The sequence below is a fragment of the Rattus norvegicus genome, chromosome 19, assembly GCF_021556685.1.
Source record: "Rattus norvegicus strain SHRSP/BbbUtx chromosome 19, alternate assembly SHRSP_T2T, whole genome shotgun sequence".
Classification (NCBI taxonomy): Eukaryota; Metazoa; Chordata; class Mammalia; order Rodentia; family Muridae; genus Rattus; species Rattus norvegicus.
Window position 1 is genome coordinate 31,260,536 of NC_141552.1, and position 21,709 is coordinate 31,282,244.

Consider the following 21,709-nt stretch of genomic DNA (forward strand, 5'->3'; position numbering starts at 1 on the left):
TGTATAGTATTGCAGTATATACTCTAGACTGTATAGTATGTACAGTATACTCTAGACTGTATAGTATTGCAGTATATACTCTAGACTATGTAGTATACTCTAGACTGTATAGTATGTGCAGTATATACTCTAGACTGTATAGTATGTGCAGTATATACTGTCAACTGTATAGTATGTGCACTATATACTCTAGCCTGTATAGTATTGCAGTATATACTCTAGACTGTATAGTACATGCAGTATATACTCTAGACTGTATAGTATGTACAGTATATACTCTAGACTGTATAGTATTGCAGTATATACTCTAGACTGTGTAGTATACTCTAGACGGTATAGTATGTGCAGTATATACTGTCGACTGTATAGTATGTGCAGTATATACTCTAGACTGTATAGTATGTGCAGTATATATTCTAGACCGTATAGTATTGCAGTATATACTCTAGACTGTATAGTATACTCTAGACTGTATAGTATGTGCAATATGTACTCTAGACTGTATAGTATGTGCAGTATATACTCTAGACTGTATAGTATGTGCACTATATACTCTAGCCTGTATAGTATTGCAGTATATACTGTCAACTGTATAGTATGTGCACTTTATATTCTAGCCTGTATAGTACGTGCAGTATGTACTCTAGATCATATAGTATTGCAGTATATACTCTAGACTGTATAGTATGTGCAGTATGTACTCTAGACTGTATAATATAGAATTTATAGTTACTCTGACCATTAATCTTTTTATATAATAGTTCTCCAATGTAGGAAACTGTGGTATATGACTCTAGGCCATGAAGAATGTTGACACATCCTAATGAGTAGGTAATGTGATTTGGAATGTCTTTGAATATATTCTAGGGAGTTCGTGGTATCTTGTCCTATGTGAAATTAAAAAATGGGCCAATAACCTCTTGGGTTATTAACATTTTGGCAAAAACTTGGCCTTTCCACCAATATTCTTCACATAATTCCACAATTGCAAAAGAACACTGTCTTTTTAAATGAAATATAATAAGAGAACTCAGTTTAGAAAACAAATGGGCATGAAGATGATCTTGTTAAAATGAATGGAGGGGGTGAAGAGCCCAGGGCCCATTCTTTTCTCTTTCTGCTGGTACCATATATCCCTTGGGCACCATTTTGCTATTAAGCAAGAGTCACTAGAAAGTGACTGGAGATCCAGGGACTTACTCATGTCTGTTCTAAGGGTTGATACAGTAATCGTACCAATAATACAACAGTACCAATAACCAGTAGTCCTAAGGGTTAAGTTAGGAAACACATGCTGAGTTTAGCTCAGATCCTGGTACCCAGAAAACACCCAGGGAAGATTCCTTTTCAGCCCCCCAGCAGCCAGCTCCATGATAAAGCTGTGAGTGGTGGGTGACCTCTGCCAGGAGGGCTTGGTTCTTAGCCATCACTTTGCTGATGAGAAGCTATTGAAAATATATCTGGGCTGATTTTCACAGGCATTGGAACAATGAGAATCAAGTATCTCCTCAGTGGAGGATAAAGCTAGACTTAGTTAATGTTAGCTCACATGGCTATACCAGTTAACTAAGACATTAGTCCTCAATTGGAATTCATGGTATTGAACTGTACTCCCAAAGTTGCTTGAGAACAACTTTAAAACTTCCAGAGGCAAGTTGGAAAAGATTTGGAAAACATCCCAGAAAGATGTATGTGCAGGGCATTTACCCTTGGAAATGCAAGTAAGTGAATAATGCCGGCACCTCAGGAGAACATGAAAGACTGGACAGTACCTCAGGCCTTATAAAGGGGAGAGATGTCCTGTCACCCCAACACTTTGAAGACTGAGTTAAAAAAGATTAGGAGTTCAAGACTAGCCTTGGTGACATAGTGATTTTTGAGGGGAGCCTTGACTAAATGAGACTCAAACAAAATCAAGAGTTCAGGGTCAGTCTTGACTATGTCGTGAATGTAAGGCCAGCCTGGGCTACAGGAGGCCTAGTTTCAAACAAAACAAAACAAACAAATTAAATTCAGTGGTTACTTTAATTTAACCATTTTGTATTATCTTCTGTTCTGTTTTATTCCTGGGTCCTGTTTTAGTTCTCAATTGTTCTGTTTGTCTGTTACGTCTTATAGCTATATATTTATTTTCTATTTCTTTGAAGAAGGTTGGAACCTTCTCATTGTTCTAATCCCATTTCTGATAATGTGACCATTACTAACAGTGGAGTCACTTTTTAAAAGATAAAAACAGACTTTGTTCTGCAGTTACAGTCCAGTCTACCTTTTCCCATCCAACTTAGCAGTCACCATGTGGAAGTGATTTTGTCCCCTGAAACCATTTCTAGAAGGGAGAGAAGATAGCAGGTAGCAGCCGAGAATGCTGCGAAAATACCACAGAACCCAGAGGACCCAGTCCACACCTCCACTTACCTGGTCTAGCTGTTTGTTGAGCCAAGATTGAGAAACCCAGCCATAGATCAGTACACACCAATCTACCTCGATGCTCTTAAAAGCTTGCTAACACTTTGTAGTCTGCTGGGGTCACCATTTACGCAGCTACTGTTCTTTGACATGTAGCTTCTTATTTTGTTGAATAATAGGGAGAATATTTAATCGAGAAACCAAATGTTCAATGTCGTTATTGACAAACTTCTACTTGTTTTTAAAGGGGGGGAGGGGAACCTTACCAGAAAGACTCCAGAGAGCAACAGTAAAAAATCCTTAACTTTGTATATAAAATGAGATTCTAGGTCACTGGGGGGTCAAAAGAATTAGATTTTTAGTAAAAATCACACTCCAAAAGACAAGTCTGCAAGAAGTGGCGGGAAAGGCATGCCTTTATCTTGCCCTCTTTGGTATTTAAAAGGGAAGCAAAGAGAAAGAAGCAGCAATGGCCTCCGGTGGCTTCATGTGACTTCCCCCAACAGGCAAGGCTACTTCTCAAGTCAGGGAAATAATTTTCACAGAAAAATAATGCTGATGGGGAAATCCCCACCTGCTATTCTGGAATATTTGTAGAAGTATGATAACATTAAATCATGGTGGGCTCAGCCAAAGAAAACAAAAACAAAGTGGGTTTAATTGAAAGCCCTGGTGTGGGAGCCAAGACATTGAGTGACTTCTAGATACCCTTGGGAATGTAGTTCAGAATTATGATGACCCTGCCTAACACTGGACTACCTGGAGAATATTCTCTAATGCAAACAGATTCTCCTCTGTGGAACCACAGGCCCGTGTCTCTCTGACCACTCTCTGATGAAAATGCGCCTTTCCATAAGGGTTCAGCAGAGGTTGGCCCTCCCTCACACAGTGGGTCATGGAGCGAGTGTGAGAAGGACACAGCCTCATTGCTGAACCCCCAAAGGGTTCTGGACAATTGCCTTTGGGCAGGGTGGCACCTTTTCATTTTGTGCTCTGGCCTCCCATCTTGGTGGCTTGCATCTAAATGTCTCGGCAAAGCTGCAGATGGGTCTGACCCATCTACAGGGTTGCTGACCTCGCAAGTTTGTCGGTATTCGGAAAACTCAATTCCTTTCTCCCTTATTCTTATTTTTGTAGGATCAGAGCCACACACAAGTGTCGCAGTACCGCCAGGATCCTTCCTTGGTCATGAGGTCAATTGTCCACATGACAGATGCTGCTCGCTCTGGGATCATGCCTCCTGCCCAACTGACCACCATCAACCAGTCTCAGCTCAGTGCACAGTTGGGCTTGAATCTGGGAGGAGCCAGTGTGCCCCACACGTCTCCTTCACCTCCAGCAAGCAAATCAGCCACTCCCTCCCCTTCCAGCTCTATCAACGAAGAGGATGCTGATGAAACAAACAGAGTAAGTTATTGACGGTTTAGTGTGGAGCCGAGCTGACTGTAAGTTATTGATGGTTCGGTATGGAGCCGAGATGATGGCTGGGCCTGTCCCGTTCATGCTAGAGTTTGCACTGGCAGGAATCAGCTTCTTTTCTTCATGGGTTTGGACACACCTTTCAGTTGATGGTGATTTTAAATTTTTATTACTTTTCTTCACAGTTTTTGGTGAAAGGGTAAAGAAACAGAAGACTAGGGTCAGAAACCAGGTCTCTATGAGCTGGAAGACCTTAGGCACACCCATTAAGTCTGTTTTGACTTAACCATCCCACTCTGCCAATGGAAGGGCCTATACTCTGTTTCTAAATATTCTAGACTCTTGAGAAATTCTAAAGGCTCTCATTCTGTTCTTGATATGAGCAAGTTTCACCCGTCTTGTTGGGTGACCACCCTTCAGTAGGGCTGTATCTCAATGATGGCCACTCGGTAGATTTGAATTATTCTGCGCTTTGCTTTTCTCATGCAGAATATACTTTGGAATGTACATAGATGGCAGATGTGACCTTCCTAAATGGCAAAGTGAATAGCTTTGATGAAAATGAACATTATGGCGGTGCACAATTACTCATTTTGTTTCTACTGATGGTGCGGTTTGGACCTGTTCTGTGCTTGTCAGTTTTCTTGGTGTAAAGGCTTCTAAGAAGCTGGCATGTTGCTAAGTGGTAGGGAGCATTTCTTCATGTGCAATGGCTTTAATTCAATCCCCAGCACCACTGGAAGGGAACAGAGAGAGAGAGAGAGAGAGAGAGAGAGAGAGAGAGAGAGAGAGCCAAAGGAATTCTTCATTGTTTCTGAACTAGTTAAAACTAGTTCCAGACGTGATTTGTGGCATAATTGATGCCACTTTGACTTGTGAGTTGAGGAAGACATCACTGAGAAGGTTGTCTTTGTAGTCTGCGAGGACGCATAAATGTCTGTGTGGCGAGGTTAACATTCAAGTTCAGGGAAAAAATGAATAGCAATGGGAACCGTGTGTCCCTTTATGAATGCTGTGAAGTTTGATACAGTGGGGGGGGGGTATGGGGTGGAAGAAACAACATGGGTGTGAGGTGGCATCTTCCAGTGATAAGTGAGGGTGGTCATGTGTATTCAGGGATGGCATGATTGGATGGATGCTTTAGAAGAACCACTCTGGGTGTCTGCAGACAACAGTGCACAGGGAGGCTCAAGAGAAAAAGAGGTTGCCTAGAGGAAAGCTTTATGCTCGCTCCTTTGTTTCCATCCTCAGAAGGAACAGCTAGCTGTAGAGTACCAGGTTAGCCAATGTTCACAAAGAGGGTGGATCACTCAGATTCGATGATAGAGTGGAAGAGATAAACCGGACTTCGGTTTGATGGCCAGTGTGGATGGGGTTGGCCTGTGGTGGCGAGTTTTAAGGTGCTTACTTTTGAGACTGGAGCTCAGTACTTCAGAGATAAAACTTCAGGGTTGGAAACCAAGCGTAAGAAATGCTAGGAGTAAGCCAATATGGCCAGAACTCTGAGCACTGTTATGGTAACCAGCAAAGGGAAGAAGAGGAGGTTGCTAGAAACGAGGTAGCAGAAGGAGGGGATTTAAGGTTTGGGCCCGCAGTGTCCAAGGAGCACTGGGCTGGGCTCTGAGCTGACTGATGCACAGTGAGTAATATCCTTTTCCACAGAGGCTTGACTGGGTGAAGAAAAGGAGGCATGGGTCGTGGCTGCGTAGCCAGCCTTTTGTAACCAGCTGCAGTCTTTCCCTCCACTCTCATGCACTCAGGTCCCCTGTCAAACAGAAACTGTCCAGATGACTCCACCCTGCCTTACTCCATTTTAACCTAGGGTTTAGGTTTATGTGAAGACCGATTTGTTACCTTTAGTACCAATTATCCAATAAAAGAGGATTAAAATGATCATCATATACCTCTTTTCAGCAAAGGCATTTTTCTAGCATTTTATTCTAGCTGTTTATTTGTTTCACAGAATGTATTCCGATCTGTTGTATAATTCCAAGACTCTTCATTTCTAGTTAAGTCTTAAAAAATAATGGTGGTTAGGACAAATTGTGTTTTGCCAAGAGAGGCCTCAGAACTTGGGGACACGTGACTGTAGCTGTACAGAAAGAAAACCTGGCTTCTGTTAAGTATCTACCTGAAAGGGGTCTGCTTCCCCATCCAGGTTTCAGGCATTGGGTAGAATTAAACAAGTCATGCTTACTCTGAAAATTTAGAGAAAAAAGAGAAGGCAACAGGGCCTATGGACTTATCAAATTAACCGTGTAAGTTCCAAAGACTGGTCTTTTAGAATGAAGGGAAGTGATGTCCATTTGTAAGCTTTGTAGATGTGGCTGTCACTCCACAAACAGTATGAACTAGAAGGCAGACGGTGGTCGTCAAAGACTGAAACGTAGCCTTCTGCAGGAAAGCTTACTGCTTAAGCTCCTCCCTAAGAACCCTTAGCAATTGGATTAAAGCCCAAATGCCCCTCATTTAGAAAGTTTTAAAACTCATAATATTTGCATCAAGATTCACATTCATAAAAATCCAAATTGATCCAAATTTGAATCAATTATTGTTCATCAGGCCTGAGTCTGGCTCTTCAGAAGATATTCTCAAACATTTGGGGATTCTTGATGAAGATTACCACAGGCAAAACCAGCTTCAATGTACTTTAACTGTAACCTAGGTCAGAGAGAGCGGAGGTGGGGGAGTCATTTACCTTCCTTCCTAGATGGTTATCCTTATCATATGATTAGTGAAAAGCAGGTAATAGTGTCTTCACAGGATAGTCCAGCGATCAAGAGCACTTGCTATTCCTGCAGAGGACTGGTTTGGTTCCCAGCACCCACATGGCCATGCGCAACCTTCTGTAACTGCAGTTCCAAAGGACCCAACGCTCTCTGACTTCCATGTGCAGTGCATGTATGTGGCATATTAACACCCATGCAGGCAAAATATACATTCGCATAAAATAATAAAAATAAACATACCAGTAAGTAAATAGCAGGTGACAGCGGAATGTGAATAGGAAGCTTGGCTGTGTGTAGATTGGGATCTCTACCCGTTACGTATGTAGGGCTCTGACCTGAGAGTCCACACCATGAATGTGTCTCTGTGCGGTGCTGTGCATTCGGGGTGACTTACCTTGTACAACAGAGAGCTTTCGCGTGGCTTTCCTGTCAGCCTCGGTGGTTTTAAGCATCAACTTGTGTTCTTTCCCAGGCTGTTAATGTTACGACGAGTATTCATTTCTTTCCTAACTCTAGTTAAAGTGGCATTGACATTTTTATATTTCTTGTTATTGTGTCCTTTATAAAGTTATTATTTTAGAAAATAAAGATGACCTTTCCTTTATTGTGCAAGTGTAGTGATTACAGCTAATTTCTGTTTGCACTTCCAGAGGCTCATTAGCACGGCAACCTCCTTGTAAAGGGGGGGAAAAATCAGCCATACAAAAAAAAATCAATTCCGACCAGTCATACAGATGGCGTGTAACTATGTCAGGGGCCTTGTTTAAAATATGCTAATATGATCCACATCCAAAATGTTATTAGGTTTTCATTTAAACCATCTCACTGTGAATTGTCTTGCTCTCCTCTGTGTGTGTGTGTGTGTGTGTGTGTGTGTGGTGTGTGTGTGTGTGTGTAGCATTGTACATAGATAGCGTGGCCTGGTACAGAGTGTTCGGGCTTTCATTACTCATAATTGCCATGGAAAGCATATGTTGCAAATATACTGAAGCTACTTCCTGGTCTCATTAATCAGTGTTCTAAATGCTAATCTCTGCTGTCCAGTTAACTCTAAGCAAGCGTGCCCCTCCCCCGCTTTTGGCGGTAATTCATCTGTTGAAGATGCTTAACAAAACCTTCAAAGAGCAACTGTGGCCTGGAGTAGGTCTTGCTGCATTTGCTGCAAGTTTATTCTAAGCAGCGGATTCTCTTCCTGCTTTGCAGGCCGTTGGAGAGAAAAGAACAGCCCCAGATTCTGGCAAGAAGCCCAAGACTCCAAAGAAAAAGAAAAAGAAAGATCCCAACGAGCCTCAGAAGCCAGTGTCAGCATACGCCCTGTTTTTCAGAGATACACAGGCTGCAATTAAAGGTCAAAACCCCAATGCGACCTTTGGAGAAGTCTCAAAAATTGTAGCATCTATGTGGGACAGCCTTGGAGAGGAGCAAAAGCAGGTAAGACAAGCATCTGCCATGGGCATGGACTTTAAAAGCTACCAGAATATTCTTTGCGTCTAACATGATTAAGAAAGCCTGTCTAAGCTACGGAATGAAAACACACACAAATAAATCCAGACAACTCACCTTGTATTGATTTTAGTCAACTTAAGGGTCTATGTTCAGAATCCATTCACAGGAGACTCGGGAGAAACCCGGCGAGCAGCCTGCAAGCATAAACTTTTGATGATAATCTTTTCATTTTAAATAATGTGGAATTCTCCCCCTTTGTTCAGAAAGGACCCTACAAAGGGATTAGGTCCGTCCTGCTTGCTTTCCCCTTGATCATCTTTCTGAACTCTTGCGCTATCCTGGTGCGTTTCCAAACTTTGAAGCTGCCTCTGTGTGTCTCATTATTGTCACCGGGCATTTGAAATTTTATTCCAAGTTCATTTGAAAGCTAGGTAGTGTGAGAGGTATTCAGAGATTGGCTATGCTGGTGGGAGCTATTTCCTCGGGGGCCTGCTCCCTCTTTAGCTACTCAGCACAAATGAAGGGAAGAATGGGGGTGCTTTGGGGTTTGTCCTCTCTGCTTGCATAAAACTCCAATTACCTTTAACAGGAGTTTTATATATCAATGGGAGAACAGACCCCTATCCGTGATGAAACAGGATGATGGCTTCAGAAGGGGGTGTGGAGAAATGTACGTCAAGAACCCATTCCCTCGGTTTGTTCAGTGGAATGGCACAGCTATTGAATGTGCCTGTTTGCTTGCAACGAGCTAATTCCCATACACCTTACACTGATGCCTGTCCCCATATGGAATTCTAAGGAGCTAGGAAATTACTGCCACAAAGTTAACAGATTCCGGAGATCTTAACTTTGTTCTAACCGCCAGCCGTCAGACTCTTTAAGAAAAATGAAGCCCCAATCTTATGTAACGCACCAGTCCTTACATAAGTCCTTGATCTCAGTATGGCGCTCTCCCATCTTGCATTATTTATGATTTCTCGTTCTTCTTTTTCTCCAAGAGAAGCCCAAGATTGAGAGGCCTACATCTTTTCTCTTTTGTCTAATTAAAAAACACGTTTTTTTTTTATTTGTTGGTTTTGTATTCTGGGGCCACCATGGGTGTGGTCCACATCATGTATGTGGTGGTCAGAGGCCAACTTTCAGGAGTCAGGTCCAGCATGTGGGCTCGAGGGACTCTGGTATTCAGGCACAGTGGCTAACGCCTTTACCTGCTAAACCATCATCTCCTTAGCCCCTCGAGTTTGGCATTAAAGTTCTGATTTGGTGCAGTATAAGAGGTCATGTGAGGGAAAGTTGACACTGATGGAGAAACCTCGTAAGCCATTTGCAGAAAACTGGTACTCAGTGCTTGTTGGCTGTCTAGCAAGAGTCCCTCGGTGACAACCTGAGATCATTCTCCCTTTTGATCATCAAATATCATCAAAACTGGGCTTGGGTGTAGGTAGACAGGGAGTGTTTGTGTGTGTGTGTGTGTGTGTGTGTGTGTGTGTGTGTGTGTGTGAAAAATCAAAGGTGGGAGCTGAAGCTTTGAGGTGAGCTCTGTTTATGTGACCTAATTTATGCAGCAGGTTTATAACTAAGAATTTATAGCCTGCGGATGGTGCTAATTGTGGTCTTATTTTAATAGGTATATAAAAGGAAAACAGAAGCTGCCAAGAAAGAATATTTGAAGGCCCTGGCTGCCTACCGGGCCAGCCTCGTTTCTAAGGTAAGAGTGCTGAGTTGTCCTTGTGCATGGGAACCTTCAGTGTGGCTTCCTGAGAGCTTTCCTAAGACCCTACCCACCTGACCATGTGAACACGAGGGGCTCCTGTAAGCCGCTGAATCACTGCTAAGGGACTTACTGTTCTCTCCATCTGTGGTTGTAGCCATAGAGATAATTTTAAATAGTCTGTTGTTCTTTCCCTGGGTGGGGAGTTGGATCTGGGTTAATGTCTGCAGTTTGAAACTGGAGGTGCTCCTTTGAACATGCTGTGCGTTCTCTGGGAGTTACGTTTATTGTGATGGACAGTGGTGCATTTTGACCAGTTGTTTCACATCGTATAAATAAATAAGCCTCATGATTATTTAAAATAAAATCGTGTTCCAAGCACTAAGACACAAAGTATGTGCATTATACATAGAATATACAGTGACGTGCTCTAAAAGGCATTTATATCTCAGAGAAGCTCTGCTCTTGGTCATTATTCCATCCACCCAAAAGGAATGTAGACCCTGCCTGCCTGCCTGTCTGACTGTCTGTCTGTCTGTCTGTCTGTCTACTGGCAGTCCTAGGGATTAAACCAAGCCCCACACATACTAAGCAAGCACTCTCTCCCTGAGTTCCACCACCAGACGTACAGTCTTACACTGTCGTTTTAACCTTTAGTTACTGAGGGGTTTTGCTTTTCTACAATTTGGACTGGCTTTGGGACAAATGGTTTGGACTAGCAGTTTTTTTGTCCTGGACTTACCTTTTCTGAGGAGTCAAGTCTATTTTATCATCATTATCTCCAGTCCATAAGGCCTCAAAGCCCCGTTGAAAGGCCTTCCTCCCTTTCTTCTCTTGCTCACCTGAGCTGTTTCTTCTTCGTACGATGAGTCACCACAGGCAGCCGCACTACATCAGATCAAGAGGGCCTCCTGCCTTTGTTGACAGTTCTTAGGACACTTCCTACCTCATTAGAGAGAAAGAGAAAAAATACATCTGGTCAATAACAAAACCCCTTTTATGAAATTCTGGAAGATGTATATTGAAAAATACACTGAGTCTGAACTCATGCTCAGTGGCTGGAAAGCAGGTTGTGTGGACGATGGCCATTGCGGTGCATAGAACCACCTAGAGGTGTAGTTGATCAGTAGCTTGGCACCAGTAGGTAGACAGTAGTGTGTACTTCTCAGGTGGACCAGGTTGCTGTTGGTTCACCCAGAGGCAATCACAGTGACCTCTGCATGACGATGTCAGCAATTGACCGCCTATGAATTTAAACCAAGAACCACTATCTCAAAGGGAAAAAACAGCCACAACTAGGACCTTCTCGTCTGCGTTTGACTTAGAAGGGATCATTTTCAATATTGTGACTACAGTCAGGATCCCAACCTATTTCCAAATGTACTTTATGCACTTGGGTTTATTTTTAGATAGTTGGAAGGAACTAAAGTCATGCTTGAGACACATATTCAGAAGAATTTCAACCGGGACCTAGAGCTCCCAGGAGACAGCATCCAATGGCACAGGGTGGCTACTTTCCATTCTTCTGAAGAACGGCTCTGCTTGTGAGGCCACAAGTTAAAAAGATGATAATCGAAGATTCCCAGACTTACCTTCATGATGAGGGTGAATGAAAACCAAAACCTGGTAGAGTCATTTAAAAAAAAATCGGGTCAATGAGTCTTCGGAGGCAGGAGATCTTAGTCTTCTACTGTGTGGGCCACAGTGAAAGAGAAGAGAGTGGATCTGCATCGTAGTCCCAATAATACACACCTTTGTGTGCAGAGCTCAGAACTCCCACCACAAGCTGTAACTCTACTGTCCTCTGAGTTTAAATCTTCAGAGAAGTTAACAGAGTCTTACAGTTAGATTTTCAGGGAGTATATCTGGCAGGTGCTTCCATAGTCACTAACCCAGCTTAGCTTAGTTTACCTCTGAAATGCCACCTTAAAGCTCCCTGGTACTATTGGCCAGTGCCAACAGTTTCCATTATAGTTTCCACCTTAAAACTAGCCTGGTGATTAAAAAAAAATTAGAGTATAAGAAGTTATTATGAAATGGTGTGTATTCTATTTTATGAGTTCTCTAACCATTTCTAATACTTACAGTATTGTCTACCTTTAGAATAGGGCCCTCCAGTAACATTCAGTCACACTGGGTTTTTATACAAGAGAGGGTTTCCCTACAAGAATGGTGCTTAACAACGGTGTGTCTAAACAGAGCCACCAGCTTCACTGGGTGACTCTACATGAAGCCGTTTTCAGTTTCCCTGGAGTAGCAGAATTTTATAAATCCGAGTCACAAAAAATCCAGAAGTAATTTTAAAATCACTAACGATCTCTCAAGATTTTGATTGTGACATCCCGCCCCCCAACGCAAAGAAGAATCCCAAAGGACGGGAAGATAGTTTAATAGCAGGCAGTTTACTCGTCTAGCATGCGGGAGACCCTGGGTTCCACGGGCACCACCAAAAACAGTCGAAGCAAACAAAGTAGAAAAAAAAATGACTTTATGAATAATAAAGGGTGAAAGTTTCATTAAGGTGAAACATTCCAACCACTTTAGCATGTGTAAAAGAAATTATTTTTGCAGAATTGTGTGTTCTGGGCACAGAATGGAATAGATCTATCAACAGCGTTTAATGAGTTATCACACTGTATGGTGTTTTAATGGTCTCTCTTCATCTGTGACTGCAACGGTAAAGTCTAGGGGCCTTCGGAAATGGTTGTTAAACCTGCAACTTCTCAAGTCCTCAGTTGCTTCCATTTGGTGTCTGAAGAATGCGGTTAGGGTTTTCTACCATTTGAGTGGTCACTGAGGGAGTCATGCAGATGGAGTTTTTGGACAGTTTCTAGTGGCTCGGGCTTCTGGTGGAATCTCTTTGTTAGTTCCAAAGTACTCCCCAAGAACCAGAGACAGAGTGAATGCACAGTGCCCGGATGGATCTTCATACCATAGCCTCTCTACAAGCTCAGTACCGCATCGTGCCGTGGTCTAGACGGGAAGACGTGAACGAGTAGACATTCTCAAAGGTCTGGAGATGTGCATTGGTAGAGCTGTAAGCCATTGTCTTTCAGTATGTGTTGCTTCACAGGGGAGGTTGGAGTGGTGAGAGTGAAAACTTGTTACTCTTAAAATGTATATCAGCTGTGGTTGATCCCGGTTAATGCTGTGTAACAACCAACTGTAAACCCCAGAGACATACAAAGGCGAGCTGTATCTCAGAGAGCCCTGCCGATGGAGCCCTGCTCTTCTGTCCGATTGAAGGAGCTGCATGCTTGCAGTTGGCTGTGTGACAGCTCTAGATAGAGAGGGCGTGAGTGGAAGGGTGGTGGGCCATCACTGAGGACATCAGCATGGACTTGGGACAGCTTCGCTGTCGTCCCATCCCCGTGAACAAGCGAAGGTATCACTGGGAACGGCCAGACTCACAGTGGAGTAGAGCGGATTTGATTTGACTCTGCTGCCTCTAGAACGTGCATAGACAGACTCATGGCCAAGGCCTTGGAGATGGGGGGATATGGATGGCGGTGGCTGGTTTTGAGTCAGTTTAAAGTCAGTTTATGTTTGTAGAGCGTAACATTCTGCAACTTGATTCCTCCACATGCAGGCTGCTGCTGAGTCCGCAGAAGCCCAGACTATCCGCTCTGTCCAGCAGACTCTGGCATCAACCAACCTGACATCCTCTCTCCTTCTGAACACGTCACTGTCTCAACATGGGACAGTCCCGGCTTCACCTCAGACTCTCCCGCAGTCACTCCCTAGGTCGATTGCCCCCAAACCCTTAACCATGAGACTACCCATGAGCCAGATTGTCACATCAGTCACCATTGCAGCCAACATGCCCTCGAACATTGGGGCTCCACTTATCAGCTCCATGGGAACGACCATGGTTGGCTCAGTATCCTCCACGCAGGTGAGCCCTTCGGTACAAACCCAGCAACATCAGCTGCAGCTGCAGCAGCAGCAGCAACAACAGCAGCAGCAGCAGCAGATGCAGCAGATGCAACAGCAGCAGCTGCAGCAGCACCAGATGCATCAGCAGATTCAGCAGCAGATGCAGCAACAGCATTTCCAGCACCACATGCAACAGCACCTGCAGCAGCAGCAACAGCAGCACCTCCAGCAGCAGATCAGCCAACAGCAGCTGCAGCAGCAGCTGCAGCAGCATCTCCAGCTGCAGCAGCAGCTGCAGCACATGCAGCACCAGTCTCAGCCTTCTCCCCGGCAGCACTCGCCCGTCACCTCACAGATCACGTCCCCCATCCCCGCCATTGGCAGCCCCCAGCCAGCCTCTCAGCAGCACCAGCCTCAAATCCAGTCGCAGACACAGACTCAAGTGTTACCGCAGGTCAGTATTTTTTAAGGTGCACGAGGCATGCGGATCTGAGTGAGGCGCAGGAGGGAAGGTATACGGACCGGAAGTTGTCAGTTGACTCTGGTTATGCAGGAATGCGTAACAGATCAAAAGATCCTCTCAAGTGTCTATTAGATAGGCAATAAGAACTGCAGTGTAGCTGGGAAGCGTCTTTAGCCGACTGTCCATCACTTTGTTTTTAAACGAGAAAGCTGCGCTCTGTCATGTGCTGCCTTTTTTATTTATTCAGGCTATACCTACAATATGTGAATCAACCTGTTTAATGACTCCTGGGACACACCGATGACTGTAGACTGGCCTTTCCGAGTCATAGAAAAAAAAAACAAAACAAAAAAGATGGCCTTATTTCTCCAGAAGTGAGCGACCCACACTTCCAGGCTATTTGAACTTCCGAAGCCCTAAGATAAATAAGTACAAAGCACAGTCATAACTACCTGAAATCTGCAGATCCAGTTTCATACAAACGTTTGTATGATGGGAATAGTTGATGGCATTTTTTTGTCATGAAGAAAAATAATGTAAATCACAGACTTTTGCCAAAGCTCTTATTTTTTTTCCTAAATCTGTCCAGAAAAAAAAATTGCAAGCGATTAGATTCAATGATTGATTTATTTACATACTTCTACTTTGTATCCATGACTTCTCTGAATCAAACCACGGCATACGTTGTGACAATATCTATAGCCACCGTTAGCCCTTCATGTCCATTCCGATTAGAAGAAATGTGAATACTATATTACGTGTTTTGAGTGATGAGTTTGGGGAAAATTAAAAACACTGTATTTTTAAAAGGGAAAAATGCACTTAAATGAAAGCAGTTATTACAAAAGTTAAGATTTAAAAAAGAAAAAGCGAGAGTTTTTATTATGATGTAATACCGGTAGAATATTGAATATTTAAAAGGCACACTACATCTGAAATAATCAATGTAAATATTTTCTTTCCAAGTTGTAAGTTTTCCTATCATGTGTTGTAAAGTTTTCCTAAACGAGGCTTTAACGTAAACACTGGTGACATGAACCATTCATTGCTACCTTGTTCATTGTGTTTTTATGCTGTTTTATACTTTTTTATGAGTTATGATAGCAGCAATTAAGTTGTTTGTATTTTGCTTAAACTAAAACAAAAATGCTTTTATCTTGCTATAGAATAAACACATTTCAGTAAAATCCGTGGACTGTATTTTGATGCTACAGCAAGGACATTGTTCACTTTGCAAATAAAATGGAATGTCAAATTTTACTTTTGGTCCCTTGAATACGTTAAGTCGGGGAACATGGCACTGACCAGCCCTGCCTGGCTGATCCTTCTCCTCCATTATCATCCAAAGCACAGTATTCATGGCCAAGAATTTGGATTTTACAACTCAAACTCCAGGGCCCCGAAAAAAAGATGGGAAAACTTTTGTAATTATCTTTTTGTTAAGATATAAATTCGATGCAGATAATTTACAAATAAAATGCAGATAAGCTACAGATATATTTATATAAGGCAAAGAAACAGTTGTCTCCTGTTCATTTATTAAAATAAATGGTGGATCCTGATTTTGAGGCCAAAATCAGAATTTTGGTGCCCACTTTCCCCCTTCTGGTCTGCTCTGTGGTGGCTTCTCTTTGAGAGCTGCGTGACCATGATCCCCAGTTGTCTTGCATGATTAATTACAGCATCTGTCCTGTCAGAAGCTGTAATGAAGAGGTCTTGATAAAAATTGCAAATTACCACTGGCAACAGTCTTAAACTGCTTATGATAAAATGAAAATTAAAAACAGCAAGTGTCAAGCCTGACTAGAATCCTAATCTGGAAAGAATGCGGGCGAGCATGGCGGCGGCCATTGCTACTGTGTGCAAGATGTCCAAAAATAATAGAATATGGATCCTTCAAAAGTTGTCGTACTTCAAAGAATATTTACTGTATGTTGTGGGTTATGAATAATGAATTTTGCTTTCAATATTTCATAATCCTCTCATACTCTGTATTATGTACAAATATTGAACAGCGAGAGATTCTAATTATAAATTTATAGGTTTCTTGCTGTAGAAAAATTTATGTCTAAATTGAAGCTTTTCATAAGATGTATTAGTTGACAGGTATCAGTGTTCAAACAGCCTTAGAAAGATGCCTAACCACATCTACAAGGAGCCAATTGTGCTCCCCAAAGCAGTGGTCGGCCTGCAGCAGACCCGTCAGGAGCAGAGCCAGCGCTCAAAGGGTCTTTGTGAATGGGAACCAGCATTACATAGCAATAAGAACCATTTGATATTCTGTTGTGGGACCTTTAGACAAATGTCTTCAACATTAATTGCTAAACTACATGTGACAGTAATTGTGTCTTAGTTCTATAATTGTCATTTTGAAAACCCATGAAGTATTGCTGGGGAAAAAAATGTCACTAGTGATGAGCCCTAATTGCAAGTGAAGTCTGTTTGCCACTGTTTGCAGTTACAGACTGGTGCTGTCTGAGCCATTACGGAAGGGGTTTTGTTTTGTCTTGTTTTTAAATCTTAGATTTTTTTTAAATCACATTTCATCAAATTATATAAAGCTACCTCTGATCAACTCCAGGGAAAGAATGAGATAGTTTAATTTCTACAATTAAAAAAAAATTAATCCCCAGGAAAAAAAACGTATATTTAAACCATCAAAAGATTTGAATTCTGTAATGAAGACCATACTCTTGCCACCCAGTTGTTTTAATCAGGAGTCACAAAATGCCTGCCTCTGTTTACGTGAGTGACTGGTTTCCATCTCTGAATTTAAGTAAGGTTTTCCGTACTCTTTCTTTAGTAGGGCAGAAATAAATCCGGGTGAGAAAAACCTGCGTGAGAAACATGGTACCTGACTTGAGTTAGGCCCCTAAATTGTTCCACAGATATTGAGGCTCTCCCTCTGCCAGCGTCCGGTCTCCACCCCACACACCTTGTCTCTTCCCTGCTGTGGGGATGATATTTTACTACTCAGGCTAACCCAGCTCTCTTTCTGCCTTCACCTGTATGGCCGTCTGATGAAAAAGCATAAGGACTTTTTCATTTTCAGCTGACATGGGATCATTAGCTCCTGACTCAAAGAACAGAAGCTTAAATACCTTCATGCAGCATAATTTCTGCAATATATTACCACCTGACGGCGGTCTGAAGGCTTTCGAGACAGATGGATTAATATCTCAAGTTTAAGTAGGAGTCCTCTGCTGTCCACTCAGCGGGCTCCTGACGTCTGAATGGTCTCTTCCCGGCCCCTCACTTCACAGAGCATTTTCAGCTCTGGACTTCAATCTAACCTTTCCTCCCCCTCACCCACCCTCTTTGTTTGGCTTTTGTTTTGCAACAGCTGTTATTATCGTTTTTGGTCAGCTGTGATTGCTGGAGGCAAAATAGGACCAGATGGTGTTTTGCTATGCATGAATGGAGCCTTGGAGGAGCTGGGACTGAATAGGCCAAGCTTGAATGGTGTCTATGCACCACCTGCCTGCCTTCGCCGTGCCGTACACACCACAGTAGCATGATCCGGCTCAGCCCTAGTAGAATCGGATGGGAAAGTAGAGAGCTGGGGTGGGGTTTTCCCCATACTTATTGATCTTCCATGCACTAACAGAATAATGGACTGTACAGTTCATTTGAGTTAATGGCATATGACACAGCATGGACGTGTAGACCATCACTCTGGAATTCTTGTTCGCTTTAAGGCTTTCATTGCTACACACACACACACACACACACTCGCACACACACACTCACATACACACACTCACACACACAAACACTCACACATTCACACACTAACACACTCACACATAAACATTTATACACACACACACTCACACACAAACACACACAAACACTCACATACATACTCAGACACACTCACTCTCACATTCATACACACACTCAAAAACATTCTCACACACTCACACACACTTGCACACAAACACTCTCACACACACACTCACTCACACACACACTTGCACACAAACACACTCTCTCTCACACATACTCTCACAAACACTCACACACACTCACACATACATACACACACATACACACTCAGACACACTCACTCTCACATTCACACACACTCAAAAACACATTCTCACACACACTTGCACACAAACTCACACACATACACACTCTCTCTCTCACACACACACACACTTGCACACAAACTCACACACATACACACTCTCTCTCTCACACACACACACACTTGCACACAAACTCTCTCTCACACACACACACTCTCACACACACACACACACTCACACACACTCTTTAAGGAATTCATTGCTCTTACACACAATGGAAACATGAAAATTAATGAGTAAGTAGGCTCAAGGTTAAAAGAATATTCTAAAATAATAGGCATAAGAGTCTGAGGTTGTGGGGGAAGCGACTAGAATGTAGTCGAAACGTGACTTCTTGTCAGCAGTAATACGTAATGAAGAAGAAACCCACATTTCTGATCCAGGAGAACCTCTCAGAAGTATCGGTTGTCCTGCAAATGCTGCACAAGTTCTACTCAACCAGACTCGAATCTCTTAGAAAATATTCTTAACCACGTAAGTTTTTGTCTATATCCTTCAAACTCACCCTCAAGAATACATGTGTCCCCTGACTGCTAAAGCTGGTGACCGAGCTTCATCTGTGTAGAAGGCAAGCCTACAGGTGTTTGCTTGTGTATGTTACTGAAGAGCCGCTAAGCCACCTGGGAGATGTAGAATCAGATATGCAGGCAGACGGCTCCATTTGCCTTAGGCCCTAATTACTTAAATTTACTTCTGCAGCATGCAGAACCCTGTGATGGGTCCCAAAGGAGAGGCAGAGATAAATAGCACCTTCTGTTTATGTTGTATATGTTTGAAATTTTTCCTAATAAAGATTTAAAAAAAATCATAACAGGCCATCCTTCATCAGAGTTTCTCTTTCTCCCCCTTGGGGCAGGGATGGTCCCACCACATAGAATGATGAGGTGTGCCAACAGGAGACAGGAAACAAATGTGCGTGATTTCCTTTTTAATCTGAGAGAATGAAAATTCTCATTAGGGAAGGGAGAGATTGCAATAGGTTAGGGGTAGCAGAGAAAGCTGAGTGAAATTAGCGACGTTTAGGAGCTGCCTTAGGGGCTGGGAGGTTGTCAGAAGCCAAGATGGAAATCTTGACCTAGAAGAGCAGGTGTCTCCAGCCCAAGGGAGGGCCGAAGAGACGACTCAAGTTGGCAATCGAAGGCAACAGAAGAGGAGCTAAAAGATGAGGACACGCATTGTTCATGCAGAGGTGAGCGAAAGAAAGTCCAGGAAAGGGACTTTGTTGATGATCTGCTGAGGAACTCTTTGATTTGGGCTTTGAAGGTGCTCATATGTAAAAGGCAAGGCTGACTAAAAAAAAAGGGGCGTGGCCCAGTTGACATGTAAACCTGAAGGAAAAAATACCCATTTGAGTGCATTCTTCGCTATTTGGGTTTCCACGTTGTTCCATGCTCCCACCCTCAAGGCCTTTTCCTTTTCCTCGGTGGTCATAATAGACTGGCCTTATTCTTACGTTAGCATCAAGAGAGATTATTTTTCACGTCTGCTATAAAAAAGTAGAAAAAAGCTATTTTCACTGCTGGTTAAAAAAATAAAAGTCCCTCTGAGAGCTTGAACTTCAACAGGACAGGATGAAAAGAAGCCTGGCTTTGTTTGCTGAGTCAAACCTCAGGCAGCACCTGGGGTTTGCATGAGGTGTTGGTTATAGTCTCAATTCAGTTTCAAAGAAGAAGCTTCACAGACAGAGGATGGCGTGTGGACGAACACCTCTTAGCAAATGAATGATGCCCTTTTGTAGAATGCCTCATTATCTCCAACATGATAGAGTGCGCTGCACTTCCCAAACAAAGCCTTTTACCATGAATAACTTCTTCCGTTTGTCAGCCAGGGGAGGTGGGAGTTAACACCTAACAGACAAGGAAACCGAGGCACGGAAAGGCGCTGTGGCTTTTACCCCTAATTATTTACAAGAGGCACAGGCACAAGGACGGTGGGAATTCACTCTAGTGCCCTGTTAATTTTATTCACTTTCAAGTGCTTGAATGGCCATGGCATTTGTATGTGTGTTTATGTATCAGTGTGTAGGACGTGTAATAGATGCTCGTGGGTGTAGATGGGTGACAGAAATCCATCACAACACTAAACAGAGTAATTAATCCATGTTTTCCTCATGGCTAGGCAAGCAGCAAGCCAGAGCAGTGCCACCTAACCCATGTTCTCTCAATGGGGCACAGTGCCACATGGCACTTTATTTTGGTGTGAATACTTTCCAGTCTGATTGTTTTCGCTACCATAATGTCTTTCTGTCATTATTTTGTATTCTGGCAAATAGCTTTGACTTGTGTTCAAGTATTAGGACGCTGGGTGCCATGCTAATGGGAAGGCAGAGTATATATTGCTTCACACGTATAAGAAAGAGGAAGTTTTGAGGAAGATGGTATAGGGTGAGAGCCAAGTGCATTGTTGTGCATGATTTAAGGAGCCCAGAGAATTGATCTGCTTAATGTGGGAGGGTAGAGGGAGTATGTGTCCCTGGCAAAGGTGTAGCAGGCATCCTGCACCACCCTTGATGACTCCATCTCTGAGAAATACATGCCCTTGTTGGGTATGGGGGATTCGACTCAGCTACTTGTCAAATGCAATCTGTGTCCCTTGTCAACAAATTTTATTATTGTCTTGATTTTAGAAAGAAGACTAAAAGTACCTTGTAACTGGCCACTTGCCAAGACTGGGTAGACTAGAATTCTAAACAGGCCTAGATGGAAGGCTGGCCACGAGCATTTTGTGAGCAAATATCCGGGACTTTACTTGCCGGCTCTTTGAGTGACTTATCTAGACTCAATACCAGAGTGGTTATTTTGAGATCTGGGTCTTGGGTTTATTTTCAGATTTCTGCCCTACATTTTCTTTCCAATCCATTTGCCTTGCATCCAAGGATATTGTTACCAAGAACGATGCGTTTTGATAACATTTCTTGTTATATGTCACTGCTGTCATCCCTCTAAAGTGCAGAGAGAGTCTTAATTTTCCCTTTGTCACAGGGAGCGAAAATGATGCCATGTCCTAAACCTGCCTTAATTGGTAATTTGCAAATTTGACACAAGATCTTAGTCCAAATTACTCAGGCCTGCTGAGCTACTCCTCAACCCTTTCTGCCTGTTCTTAATCCTCCTCTGTAATTGGTATTGAGCACATGGAGGCCCTGGGGACAAACAAGAGCATCTGAGGAAATTACCTACATACAGTCTGACCTCTTGTGTGCTTTTGGATGCCAAATTGAGACATCCATCTTTGCCTGTCGGGACAGTTACCTGGAAGAAAAGGCACTGTTTTGTCCATAATAACATTTTTATAAACCATGCCCAAGCGCTGGCACACCTAACTGGCAACTTGTTAATGATGTTCAAAATCGTCTGGCCAATAAACACAAGCCCAGCCACAGTTATTTCCACAGCAGAACCTGACTTCATGCCTCTGCTCTATAGTCTCTCCAGCCCTTCCCACCATGCCACCAGCACCCTCCCCAAAGTAGCTTAGCTCCTAAGATCTTGATTGGCAGGGAGATCAGGACTTCTGTCAGTGAAACATTACAAGATTTAAATAGGCTAAAGTTTTGGTGATCATA

At 42.9% G+C, this 21,709-nt stretch overlaps 1 protein-coding gene across 4 annotated transcripts in view; it reads left to right on the top strand.

Moving 5' to 3' along the window:
- The window catches only part of Tox3 (TOX high mobility group box family member 3), a 108,484-nt gene extending 93,174 nt beyond the window's left edge, over positions 1-15,310 (top strand). For 2 of the 4 annotated variants that reach the window (XM_087594083.1, XM_087594084.1), the window contains exons 4-8: positions 3,544-3,813; positions 7,758-7,985; positions 9,628-9,708; positions 13,301-14,041; positions 14,298-15,310. In XM_087594083.1, the coding sequence (XP_087450209.1) occupies positions 3,544-3,813; positions 7,758-7,985; positions 9,628-9,708; positions 13,301-14,041; positions 14,298-14,354 (1,377 nt within the window). In that variant the 3' untranslated portion in view covers positions 14,355-15,310. 4 annotated transcript variants of the gene reach the window in all.
- The last annotated feature ends 6,399 nt before the right edge of the window (positions 15,311-21,709 follow it).